The 13758-nt window shown below is 43.7% G+C and overlaps 1 protein-coding gene across 5 annotated transcripts in view; it reads left to right on the top strand.

The window, feature by feature from the left end:
* The window catches only part of TRAF1 (TNF receptor associated factor 1), a 28726-nt gene that overhangs the window by 13525 nt on the left and 1443 nt on the right, over positions 1-13758 (top strand). For 2 of the 5 annotated variants that reach the window (XM_051636357.1, XM_051636358.1), the window contains 9 exons: positions 1081-1299; positions 2358-2442; positions 5668-5766; positions 7356-7517; positions 10575-10646; positions 11128-11193; positions 11743-12180; positions 12688-12865; positions 13281-13429. In XM_051636357.1, coding sequence (XP_051492317.1) covers positions 1091-1299; positions 2358-2442; positions 5668-5766; positions 7356-7517; positions 10575-10646; positions 11128-11193; positions 11743-12180; positions 12688-12865; positions 13281-13429 — 1458 coding nt within the window. In that variant the 5' untranslated portion in view covers positions 1081-1090. Of the gene's footprint in view, positions 1-199; positions 317-1077; positions 1300-2357; positions 2443-5667; positions 5767-7355; positions 7518-10574; positions 10647-11127; positions 11194-11742; positions 12181-12687; positions 12866-13280; positions 13430-13758 lie in introns of those variants that run through there. The other 3 variants (XM_051636355.1, XM_051636360.1, XM_051636359.1) reach the window with 2 other exon arrangements.

Here is a 13758-nt window from a genome sequence, read left to right as displayed (position 1 = left end):
GCCTGGTCCCCGCGGGGGGAAACTGCCCGGTCCCCGGGGCTGCCCCGGGGGTCCCGGCCTCTCCGGGGCGGCCGCGCTGGGCGCCGGTGCTGCCGGGCGTTCCCGCAGCGGGAAGGACGGATCGGTGCGCAGGGCCCGGCAGAGCGCGGCGGGTCCGCCCGGGCCCCCCCGGCCCCTCGCGGCGCGGGGCCCCCGCAGCGCCCGGCGGGGAGCGGCGGCTGTTGGTGCGGGAGGAGCGGGTCCGTGCGGGCTGCCCGGCCCAGAACCGCCCCGGGGTTCCCGCAGCCTCGTCAGTCCCGCTTTCGGTAGCGCTGAGGTGCGTTACTGAGTGTCAGTCCTGCTGTGTGTGTGCGGGGCGGGGAATAAATAAATGATAAAGGCATTATTATGATCAAATTGCTCCAGATCCCAAGGAGGAAACACGCCTTGAGCTTTCCTAACAACTCCGAGGACACCAGGCCCAGTTTGGGTTGCATTGCCAAAAATACCCAGCTGCACAGCTCTTGCCAAGCAGAACCCGTGCAGAACCTGCACCGCGCCGTGGTGCAGCAGAGCACTTAAGCCTTTTGTGGACTTGCTCCTTTTTCCTTTCACCACCAATTTTATGGCTTCAGGAAACTCAGATGAACTGCTCAGTTTCTACATCTACAAAGTGCAATCACAAATTTTGGCTGCTGGGAATTGAAGGTGGTCGGGGATTTACTTCACAGGGAATAGTTCTGTGTGATGGGCACTGATGGGCTTGTAGCTCTAAGATGATGGCAATGTTTACTTCATCTTTCTACAAGCTAAAAAAACTCTGGAAAGAAAACCCCAAGCCTTCATTTTAGTATATTGTCCATTTTCATGTTGTGTTTGAGGGAAATTTTAAATGTGTACAGTAATTTCCTGCTGGTACCTAGTCAAACCCCACTGTGACATTTAGTCTCACATGTGAGCTGCAGACTCAGTCAAACAGATGACTAGATTACTGCACAGCTCTGGAGCTGCTCGTGAACTTTGGTGCCTGATCTCTCACATCAAAGTGAGCATGTGTCTGCTTGTTTGAGCTCCTATCTTTTTCCTTATCTCTGACAGTAGTTGACTTCAGATGGCTGAGAAAGCAACCAGAGGCCCACAGGACATCCCCAGCTCTTCTCCTGATGAAGATGAATTTCCGTTTGGATACCCCAGTAACATCTGTGAAGATGTGCCTGATCAGAAGTACCTGTGCAGCAACTGTAATAACGTTCTGAAGAAAGCCCTGCAGACACTCTGTGGGCACAGGTACTGCTCAGCCTGCCTCTCCTGGATCCTGCGGTAGGTCCTCAGGGGTGGAATTAGTGAGTTAGTTTGTGTGTGGCAGTTGTTGGTGTGTGGCAGTTGTTGGTGTGTGGCAGTTCATGCAGCCCCAGCTCTGATCCCAGTCTGGGGCACCTGAAAAGCTGAGTTAATGCACTGGCCACTTGTGATCTGAAGATCAACATATAATAATGTAGAAGTGTGTTGAAATTAATGTATTTTTGATATATGGTATATCTTGTATATCCTATATATATAGTATAGTATAACTTGTGTAAGTCCGTTACTGTGAATCTAGAGCAAAGGCCCTTAATGAAGCAACATAAACCATTAATTCAGAAAACCATCAGCAGAACATAACTGGAATTATTGTATCTTCCCACTAGAGTCTTACAGCACAAATGGGAAACTGGCTTAAACAGCTGCTGAGTACAGTTTGGAATCAATGATGCTCTGGTTGGGTGGATGTTCTGATCAGCTGCTCGGGCTGCGTCAGTTCATTATTTGCCTGGGAGATGAAGAGGGCTGGCAATGAAACACACCTTTAATAAAGCTTTATTTTTTTGCTTTTCCTGTGTGAAACCCCATGCTAAATATGTTGAGAGTGGATCAAAACCTTTTTAGCTGCAGCAGGCTGATAACTCTCTAGAACTCAATTCTGCATTGGTTCTGCTGTATCTTTGTAAGTTGAAGTCTGTGTATCTGTCCTGGGAGAACAGGCATTTTGGGGGTTTTAAAATACTTCAGTTTTCATGTTACCTTTCTTACATGCTGTTTTTGCATAGTTCATGGGGATAAATAGGTTCCCATCTGTATTCTTTTTTATGATTTAGGCTGCTCTTATTTTTCTGGAACTCAGATAAGATTTATGGGCTTAGCCCTAGTCTGGAGGAATAGAACTGATGGGGTTTTGATGTCAGTGCTTTCAAGAATTAGCCCTTTAATGAGCAAGAACTATGGATTCTGAGTGGAAATAACAATTTCTGTGGTTTTGTTTGTGTCAGTGTCTATACAAAAATCTCCTAAACTATAGCACACCAACTGGTTGTCATTTCATTCTGCTTTCTTTTGGCCAGGAACAATAAAAATGCCATTTGCCAGAAGTGTAAGGAGGAAGATCCCAGCACTTCAAGTGAGGGAAGCCTGCTGGCAGAAGAAAGGGTAAGTTGGAGTTCACAGTTCATTAATTTATCATTAACCACTACCTGGGCTACTCTATGGTCATCACTGGAGTACAGTTTAGGAGGGAACAGGATAAACTTTGATAGCAGCTGATGGTTACACCTTTTAACTTACACTGTAGCCATTTGGATTTCCCACAGTTTTTGGTTTAAAAAAATTATAAAGGCAGCCTTAGGACTTCCCAAGTCCATCAGGTTCTGCAACATAAAATCCCACACACTTCGATATAATTATCTTTTTATTGTGTCACAGTAACAGATGCTTTCCTACTTACAATATTTTAGCTGTTACTTTCTATCCCTAGTAAGTATCCTACTGGATTTTCCCATCTCATGGTTCTCTGTACCCTTCAAGCACGTTACCAAACTTAGAGGTGGAGCAGCCCTTGGAAAAAAGGCTGGAGTGTTGGCTAGCCAGCTGAATTGTCTAGGAAGTAGTTTGACAGCCAGGGTATCTGGAGAAAATAGTGGAAAATACAGAGATGAGCATAGTAATTGATCAAAGCTTTGCTCTGGCAAGTAGTTCATGTGTAATTGAATGGTGCAGATCTCTTCTGCTGTGCTGTGGTTTTCCAGCAGACTGCTGCACTGTGCTATATCCTGAATGCAAACTGGGCCACAGGGCTCGGTCCCAGCTTGTCTTTTTCCCTCCTTTCTGACTGCATACAGGAATACCAAGAGAGACACATTTTGTGTGTCTGTCTTTGTTTTTCCCTGACAAGTTCTAAATTTGTTAGGGAAAAACAAAACTCAGTTGGCAGTGAAGAAAAAGGCAAAGTTCAGGAAGCAGCTGCAGCAAAATAATGAAGCTGCAATAAATGCTGAACTTGGTAGTACCTCAGAAGATATCCCCAGTTCTGCAACACATTTTCCAGTGACAGAATTTCATGCATCATGTAACCACATATAGGTGCAGCTAAACCCTTGTGGACTTAATCTGTGTTGACTGGCAGTTCTCTTATAACTTTGGGATTTCTCTGCTGTTGGATTCTCACCAAATCTTCCTTAGTGAGACTAAGGGAATTTCTGCAAAATCTGTGGGTGGGTTGTTGTAAACAGGGCCCCACTCTTGCAAGCTGATCTGCCTGGGCAGATTCTTATGCCTGTTGAGAGTCCAGATTAAGTCAGTCAGCATGAAGGATCTGCCTGTATAGATTAACTTACAACAAATGCTTGGAGTTTGCAAGCAATATGGATAATGGAGATAATTAAGCAGGCTTATTCTTGATATCTATTCCAGATAATCTTTGCTTTACCTTTGCTGTGGTTTTGCTTAATGTTTATTTCCTATGCTATCTGTTTATATGTTTATATTTTAAATAAATACCTATACAAGGAAAGAAAGGCCTTATCAGGGTGCTGAGGAGGAGTGCAGCTGGCAGTGGTTCCTGGATGGGATGGGGCAGGGGACCTCCACTCACGTCACAGCCAGCTCTGGGGCAGGCAGGACTGACAGGTCTGGGTGCCACAACAGCCACCTGTGATCAAGACCAGCAGCACCAGCACCTTCCTTCCAAACAGATAAACTGAAAGAGGGAAGATGTGCAACTCCAATGCATCAAATCAGAAAGAAAGATTTTATTTCCTTCCGTGTGACCCAGAGCACTTTTCTGTCAGTGAGAGACATCTCAGTGACTGCATGAGGGTCTGACTCAGGTCCCTAAAGAAGTTCTGTGCAAATGCAGGTTCACAGAGAACAGGGCAGAGGTTCAGGTGAATATTTTGAAGCAGTGGCCTGTGTGGATGGAAGGATTTTTCACCTGAGTAGTGTCCATATGACTTAGCAATTACAAATGTGAAACAAAAAGCACAGGGAATATACACAGCAGTAAGAAACCCACACAGTGCTGGGGCTGTCCCTGTAGCTAAATGTATTTTAAAGTGTGTATTTTGTAATGTCAGGAAATTCCTCGAGTTTTTCTCTTATGACACAGGGGGAAAAGCCACCATGTGCCTGGTAACTTGAATTTCTTTTCTTTGATTTTGCTCATAAATTAAACTAGAATGCTTTAGAGGCTGGGGCTGCTGTACTTCACTGATTGTACACTGATTGCTAGCTCATTACATCAACTTTTCTATATATGCAGATGGAGCCATATGTGGTTTTATACAACCTACATGGTTATTTTTTAATTCCTTATTTGTGGAGTTGTTTCCAATTTGTGTGCAAAATTCTGGACTTTGCTTGGAGGTTGGGATTAAGGAAGGGGTTTCCTATCCTTGTTTGTGCTTCTTTTGTGTGTTTTAATATGACAAAGGTAGGTAAGCACAAACATCTTGCATCCAGATTGTAAAAAAAAAACAACAACGGTCAGGACTGTTGAGTCTGATTATTTTGTTTGCTTATTTTTTTAGCTCTTTGTGTAGAATATCAGTAACTTCATTGAAATGTGGGCGTCATTTGTAAATATTTTCCCCCCTCTGTTTGGAAAGCTTCCCCCTGCCAGTTCTTGCCTTGTTGCTACATGGGAAATCTGCAGTCCTCTGTGTTGTGTGCTTAAAAACACAGAGGGTAAAAATATGACATTAACTTCAGTAGGGCTTGTTCCTGGGTCTGTGTACCTATTTTGGTGGTGAAAGATGTAATATTAAAGTGTCCAGCATTTTATAGTTTACATAATCACTGTACAATTCTTCATGGTTTACATAATAAAACAATCTACATAGTGCAAAAAAACCCAAACCACTCACATATGTTTCCCATTTCTCTAGTACACAGTGCCATGCTAAGTGGAAACATCCATGGTCTGAGAAGTGCACTCATTGCAGAACAGTCTCCAGGCCTCTCTGCAGCACGTTCAGGAGGTGTTAATGACCTCGATAATGAAATGCATTCATTAAGGGTGGCACATGGCAGCACCCTCTAGTCAGGGTCTTGTCAGCACGTTCATTGCATGTGATGGATTTCAGGCTTCTGTGAAAGAAACTTAAAATAATTGCTGAATTTGGCTAGACATGTTTTCAGTAAATTTATATCACATCAAATAGTTTATTTTTGAACCATAGGAAATAAATTATTTCTTAATTACATGGGCTTCTACTACACCAAGATTAACTTACTAGGTTAGAGAGTCTTACGGCAGAACAGTAAATTAAAAAAAAATAAGGGATATGTCAAGATCTGAAATTCTGACACAGACACACACAATGCATGCTGGAGTCCTTTCTGACCAGTGATCTTTTCCTTACTGTGTTTATTTTCCAGGCTTTTGGTGATGCTGCCATTAATAAAGAGATTTCTGAGCTCAAAGTACACTGTGTGACCCTTGGATGCAGCTGGTCTGGTATCATGAAAAATTTTGAAGTACGTTTAAAGGCATTTTATTTAAATAAACAGACACTCTCACTTGAGTGGGGACAGGAAGACAATGAAACTGGGTTCTCAGCAAACACAAATTAATGCAACTTCATTAGAGTCAGTGAAAGTATCATGATTTATACCAGTGGAGTATCCATAAACGTGCCATGAACTTTAGTAGGGCTTTGACCATATCCAGAGCATCCAGAATGATTGTGAGATTAATGTTGCACAAATTTACATCAAATATATTTCTTTTTCCCAGTGAGTTGACTTATTACTTAAATGCAAGGATGCTACTAGCAGTTTTCAACAGACCGGAATACATCAGTCTCCAGGACATTGCTATGGACAATATCCTTAGTATTTTTTATAAGAGAAATCATTTCCCCTGCATAAATTACTGCTATTGATTGGATCAGTTCATCATTCTTTACAGACTGATGTGAAATACCCCAGGTAGCATCTTTAAATGGGTAAGATTTGTGACTCTGCCATGCAAATTAGAATAATGAAAAACCGCAGATAATTCTGGTACTAAAGCAGCTCTATTTTGGTCCCCTGCTGCAGGAACAGATGGACTTTCTGCATTTGTAACAGGGAGTCTGCTGTGTACCTTGTCTGACTGTATCTGCTAAGCAGCTGAAGTGCTGTTGCCTTTGATTTTTTTTGCTAATTTTGCACAGATTTTCCATTTGAGCGTCTTCCTCTTTAAGAAAAAATCTCCCCACTTTGCTCAGCTTCATAGTTGTGAGAACTGGAGCCCCTCTCAGCATGAACACATGGCAACAGTGATTTGAGAGTTGGGCGTGTGATTGGAATTGGCATTTCTGAGCCTGTTCTGTAGGGGACAAGCATCTCACTTTACAGGCAAAATCAGTTGTGACACAGAAGCCCACAGAAGTTGCAGTGAAAGAGGGCAGAGAAAACAGTTGTTACTGAAATACTGTGTTTTTAAGTATGTGAAAGTAGACCTGTTGGGTGTAGTTAGGAAGGAAGTAATGCTGATATTTTTCCTTCTTGAGATGAGAGGATCCAAAGAGTGAAAATTAAATTAGTTTTAAGTTCTTTTCACTATGGGTAAAGGTTGTCTCCTGATTGTTGCATAGCAGGTGTCAGATGTCCACTCTTTTATACTACGCAGAGATGTCAGCAGACTAACCACATTCATCCTACCAACCCCAAAAAAACCAACGACCCTCAAACCCCACAGAAAACTAAAACCAAAAAACCACCCTGAAAAATCTCAGGCTAAAAGTTAGGGATCCTCTCAGAGTAGGAAGAAAGCTGGGACCAGGGTCATGTTCTTTTCAAACAAAAGCACTAGAGCAAGACAGTTCAAGGGAGACCTTGTGTTTGAGTTTGTCAAAAGGTGCTGGCTGGGAGTTTTTTGTCTTTAAGTTAAGAATTAACAAAAAAGCCCCAATAAAGTTGGTGAATTTTTCACCAAGTAATCTCAGCAACATCGTGGAGTGGGACTTCACCCAAGCTTAGAAGAAATGCAAAGCAAAGCTCTGGGCTGGCAGAATTGAAAGTGTTTATAGATAAATGTCTGTCTGCAGTTTACGTTTTGGTTTCTAACTTTTTACTTCCAGGAGCATCAGAGTTTGTGTGAATATGCTTTAATCCCTTGCCACACTGGTTGTGGACACGTGGTGATGAGGAAGAAACTTGCAGATCATTTAGAAAATGGATGTGTTAATAATGTGACCATGTGTCAGAAGTGCAAGCAGAGCTTCTCCAGTAGTGAATACCAAGTAAGAGCACTTCTCTGTTTCAAATGAGGGCTTTATATTAATGGCTTGGATATTCCAGCATGACAGTTTTCATCCTGATTTCACGCATGTTACTGCACTTGGAGAATATTTAATTTTCCTGAGTTTGCAAATCTGTCCACGCATGTGTTGGAGTGAAAAATGAGCTGTTTGATGGTCTGCTTGTGATGTTACAGCTGTGTGCTCCTCCAGGGCTTGAGCAGCCCCTGGCTTAGGTCCTGTCTCAAATCATTGTCCCAGCATGACACAGGTAAGAAGCAGAAGGACACAGGCAGTGGCAGGGAGGAGATACTGAAAGTGCCTGGAGTATTACTCAAACTTAGACTGCCCACAGATTTGTCAGGCACAGAAGGAGGAAATGGTGTATGAGGCAGATGAAAAGTGATATAAAATTATCTGTTCTTATATTAAGAGAATGCTGAAGATCCAGCTGCAGTGGCACACTTCCCAGCCTCAGGATGGAAGTGATTCTGTGGGTGTTCAGGACATTTTCTGATTAAAATCTCCTGGGATGAAGAAATAGCAGCATGGATGAGAGGTGCCCCACTCCTGCCAGCACTGCTCTGTGTTTCCATTTGAAAGCTCATCCCATCCCCACATGCCTTCTACCCTGTGGGCTCTAATATCACAGAAAATGTTGAGTAACACTCCTTTGTGTTCTTCACTGTGAGGGTGGTGAGACCCTGGCCCAGGTTGCCCAGGGAAGCTGTGGCTGCCCCATCCCTGAAGGGCAGGTTGGATGGGGCTTGGAGCAGCCTGGGCTGGTGGGAGGTGTCCCTGCCCATGCAGGGGGTGGAACTGGATGATCTTTAAAGTCCCTCCAACCCAAACCAGTCTGTGATTCTATGATTCTGTTATTTGGGTGTAGCATAATTAATATCAGTCCCTCCAAATTACTGAAAGAGAATAATTGCCAGCCTTGAAGGTCTGTCCTGGCATGGGGGCAAAGAGAGGATTGCTGAGAGTATCTCAGGAATGCAGCCTGGAGTGAGCAGGAGGGGATGGCTGTGCATGGCAGAGCTGTCACCAGTGCTTGCCTTGCCAAATACCAGCTGGGAGATGGACTCAACCTGGGAGTGACATCCCGCTAGGGGAAGAATAAGGTGCTCGTGCTGACACGTGCTGCTTGGGAAGCTTTTTGCATGTGCTGTTCATATCTGAGTAACTGCCAGAGGAAGAGTATCTGGACCCAGGCACATCTTAACCAGAGCTAGATCCAGTGTGTGTTTCAGAGAGACTGTGAATACCAGAAGGTGGCAACACTTAATCCCTTTCAGCCTCCTGTAAGTGCAGTAGGCAGGGGAGGAAACCTGAGTTCTGAGTGTTCCCTGAGCACCTTTCTCTTCTCAGAGGTCTGCCAGGCAGATCCACCCTGCCAGGCTCCTTTTTCCTGCAATGAAGAACTGGTTTCCTCCCACTCATTCCGGTTTGCTCTCATCTAATTAACTTTTTGGTTAGGAAACCTTGGCAACCAAGCAGGGGATTGGCCTTGAGATGTTGATTTTTCTCTGCCTGCCTTAGTTAGTATTTGTAAAATTGTGATTTTGCTGGATACATGATCTACTTTATTAAATTTGCAGTTATGTGCCATGTGAGTTTTGATTATTTGTGTGTGCTCCATGTATCCACAATCCCCTGGGAGCAAATTTTGGGCACTACTCTCACTCTCTCCATCTTAGCCAATCAGTTATTGGTCTTGAGATTTTTGCTTTTCCATATTTTAAAGAAACTTCTAACCAGCTTCTCTCCCCCTCAAGACATCAGTGATATGATGGAGTCAAAGAGCAGGAAGTAAGAAAATAAAGGCATGCTTTGTGCAATAGCTCAGACAGAGAGTATTAATAAATAAGTTAGAGAGTGAGAAAAAACCTGGGGCTGTGTTTCTGTGGATCAAAAGAGAATCCTCAGAACTCTTTGCAGAGTAGTCTTGAAGACTGTTGAAATGGCTGTATAAAAAAAATTCTAGACTGCTATAGGAAATGTACTGGCATGCAGAGGTGTTTATAAAGATTAAAGACAGCCCCCCTGAACAGCATGAACGGAAAGCTGACAGCTGCTGTGTTAAATACACACACTGCAGTGTATGAACCAGTGGCAGGAGGATTACTTTGCCCTTCCTGGAGCCAGAAGTCTCGAGTTAGAGCTAATGCATTTTGCATTAGCACATCATGATGGAAAATTTGGATTCCAGCCTTCAAAATGTTAATAAGCAGGATGCAGGAAGGGTCTGTACATGAAGCAAACTCTATGAAGCCAATGCAAGAAAAGTTTATGTTTGCGTTTCCTGTATCTTTGCTTCCTGTTCTGTAACCCACCTACATGTCACTGCATGTGTGTGTGTACATCTCTGTGTGTGTGGATGCACATCACTGTGGTTTGAACTGGGAAGGACTTGTACACCAACAATCTTGTATCAGATTTACCAGGGTGACCTTGCAAAGCATCTGTGAGTAGTTTCCCCAAGCTCTGGGCCCCATAAGTGGAAGGTCACACTTGGTACAGTCACTGAACAGGTATCTGGAGGGCTGTCACTGAGCACACCTGCCAGGCTGGGATGAAGGGTGATCAGCTTAGAGCCTGGGAAACCTCTGAGTCTGCAGGTCACTGCCCAGGGGACAGCAGTGCCTGCTTTTAGCAGACGTGCTTTAGTCCCAAATTTCTGAACAATATTTCCTCTAAAAAGAAGCCAGAGGACTCTGCCTCCTGTTTCATGGTGAAGCCCAGAGAAGGCAATCCCTGGATAGGGGTACAGGATTTTACACCATGTGTTGTGGAGCTCATGGTGCTCCTGGGGAAGTTACTCTTCCTTCCTTTACTCTCCCTTAAATCCACACCTTTGAAGAAGAAACCAAGAAACTTAGTTTAAGCTTTTTCTTCCATAACACAAAATGTATTGTAGTAAAGTCTTCCAAGTCCCCATGTTTCTGTAAAATGGGAAGAGCATTCCCAAACACAACCTCTGCTTCAAAGACTCCTAAAGAAATATGCTCAATCATAGTGATAATTTACTGGATTCTTTTCTTCTTGTTTTAATGACAGGACCATTCATGTGAAGGCAGTTTGTGTAAGGAACAAAAATGTGTACAAACAGAAGCACCATCAAAGGAAAAGGTGGGTAAAAGAGGAGTGAATGCAAAATTACTTTATTTCAATTCATGAAAGTATCACTTTTTCATTTACATTAATTAATATCTGAGAACATCCTTGGATATAGCAGTTGTATCTGGGTGCTTTTTATATCCCTGCCTAGCTTCTCTTCCCTGCTCCCACAATTCACTTTATTAAATTATCTTCTAAATTAATCTTAGAAAAATGGGGAAATGTTTGTTTCTAGTTATTATTAGGGAATCACTGTGGTTTGTTAAATTATATCATTATAAGGCCTTAGGTGGACACTTAACTTTCAATCAGCCCCACTCTTGATTGATTTACCAATGAATTTCCAAAGCTGGTTGGACACTATAGGTTGCAGGTAATCCCTTGAATCCCTTGAATTATCCCGATTTATAGCTGCTGGGATCGTGGCCTAGTTGTTTGCAGGTAAATAAAAGAATCCCTTTAATTGGTATTTTATTATTTTTACTTTGAACAGAGCTGCTCTGCACCCTCAGTCAACAAGGATGGATGTCGTTTTTCCGAAGTGGGCTGTTCATTTAGGGTGAGTGAAAGGGGCTGCCTTCAGGAAGGTCTCAGATGGTGAACAACTGAGCACTGTGCCTTTGGTCCAGCCAGCCTCTGCTCCAGCTAGTAGGCCTTGATTTAAATGTATCTTTAAGAAAAGAGGAGAGGTCTGCTCACTCTCAGTAGAGCAGCAGAGGTGATGTTGGAACTGTGTTACACACAGTGTGTAAGGTGCCCTTCAGCCTCTGATGCTCTGTATCCTGCACTGTGCATTCACTTCAGATAAAAACAGATGTTTATTAAATTCTGTTGGTCTGTCAGATATGCTGTTCTACTCTGCTCTGGACATTCCCTTCAGGGTAACTCCCCTTAAAGCAGCAAAGAGTCTTCCTATTTTAGTTGTCATCTGTTGCCTCTCCCTGTGTCTTCTCTGAGAGGCAGCTGCTGTGTAGCTGGAGCTGTGTCTTGCAGTTCTTTCACTTCTTGCCTCTCCCGAAGAGTTGAAGGGGGAACATCACTTCATTTGGCCCCTGGCCAGTTATGGTAGTTGTCCAGAGAGTGTATTGACAGTGTCATGTTCTTACAGGGAAGCAAAGAGAAGATGAAGGAGCATGACAAAACTGCAGTTGGGGCCCACATGCTGCTTCTGCTGCAGCACATAAAGCAACTGAAGGAAAGCTTGTGCACTGCAGCCAAAGCTGCCAACAGTTTGATCCCACCCTCCAAGCTGGATGTGAATGGTGCAGGAAAAAGCACCTCTGACCTGCAGATTCCAGGGGGACTGGCCATCAATGGGGATCTGGAAGTAGACTGTTTGCCTGGATCTTCTGTTTCTGAGGATGAAGCTGTTCTGGAGCAACTTGTGAGGGAGAAAGTGATTTCTGAGCTAGAAAACAAGCTGCACGTGTTTGAGAACATTGTGGCTGTGCTCAATAAAGAGGTAGAAACCTCCAACTTGGAGATCACAGCCTTTCGGAGACAGAGTGAGCTTGATCAAAATATAATACGAGGCCTTGAACTGAAGGTAAATAGTTATGATAAGTGTTCCCTGTGTGCTTGTTCTGTGGATAACAAGTATTTACACGTATCAGTGAGAAGGGGTGCAGAGATCAGAATAGGGCTGGGCACAGGAATGTGAGCTGTGAAGTGCTAAGTTATGGACACATCTACAGGATCCTTTTGTTGTTCTGAATAAATTTTCAAGTGGGGACCTCGAAAATCTGTTATCTGAATCTGTCTTTAGGTACCTAGATATTCCTGAGAATTGTGAATGTTCAGAACTTGCCAGGACCAGACTGTAAGCAAGCAAGGTGGTCTTTAATGGACTGATCCTCTTAAGGCAGCATTATGCCTGGAAGACCAAACAACCATCTCTCCAGTTGTTTGCCTCACGTGTTGCCACATATCTGTCACTTAAAAAGAAATCAAAGGAGACCCCCCAGAACATGAGGACTCCAGAGCTATTCTGTTACTTCTGCAGCACAACAGCCTGGAGAGGAGAGTTGATTGAGAACTGGTTTGTTTTCTCTAGATCACAGAGTTGCACCGGTGCCTGACACAGAAGGACGCCTGCCTGAGCAGCCTTCACAAGAGTCTCCTGTTCTCTGAGCAGGCTTCCTATGATGGGGTCTTTCTGTGGAAGATAACAGATGTTGGCAGGAAGTTACAAGACTCGGTGACTGGAAGAACAGTCAGTTTGTATTCGCCAGGTAAGACACAGGACCTACAGGTGTGTTAGCGATCCTGGTGCTTTAGAAAACCTGCTGATTTCTCTGGAGTAGTTCTTCTTCCTGCCCACCTGACCAGGAGGTCCATTCAAATAGCTCCGTCTCATCTGACCCACAGCTTGGTGCTGATGGTACCAAGTGGTTAATGTGGCAGTTCCCTCCCATGTGAGGAGTTACTTGAAGAGATAAAACACTTGTGTGGCTTATAGGAGGTCACTTTCACTGAGGTGTGAGGCACTAAAGGATTCCAGCCACTGGATTTTCATTGCTTATCATCTCCAGGATGTACTGATTGGTCTGTTCTCATCTGTGCTGTAGCAAAACACATCATACATTGTATTTTCCCATATACCAGATTTCAAAGAAATCTTTACTAATGAAGAGTTCTGACTTTCAGCTTTCTACACAGCAAAGTATGGCTACAAGGTCTGTCTGAGGGTCTATCTGAATGGGGATGGGACAGGAAAAGGAACCCACATGTCCCTGTTCTTTGTTGTGATGAAGGGAGACTATGATGCTCTGCTCCCATGGCCTTTCAGACACAAGGTAAGAAGGGCAGCCTTCCCATAGCTAGTCCCAGTGTGAACCCACTGCTGATCCCAGTGTGAACCCACTGCTTCTCCCAGCAGACACAAGGGGACTTTTTCTCTTGCATTTGGTGGAAGTTGAAGCATTTTCCCATTTTACTCTCTAATGGCTATTAGCCATACTTTAATCTTGGGTAATAATTTGTCTCTGAATGGAACAATTTACACACAGGGAAAGCTGCTCCTACCATGCTGTGCCCTGTAGGATATTTCAGACACTAGAACAGTGGTGTTTGGTATATGCCAACCTGTGTCCACCTGGGTTAAAGCCGGAGACACATTTTTGCC

Source organism: Apus apus, chromosome 19 (genome assembly GCF_020740795.1).
Source record: "Apus apus isolate bApuApu2 chromosome 19, bApuApu2.pri.cur, whole genome shotgun sequence".
NCBI classification, from domain to species: Eukaryota; Metazoa; Chordata; class Aves; order Apodiformes; family Apodidae; genus Apus; species Apus apus.
This window is presented reverse-complemented; position numbering and strand designations above follow the sequence as displayed.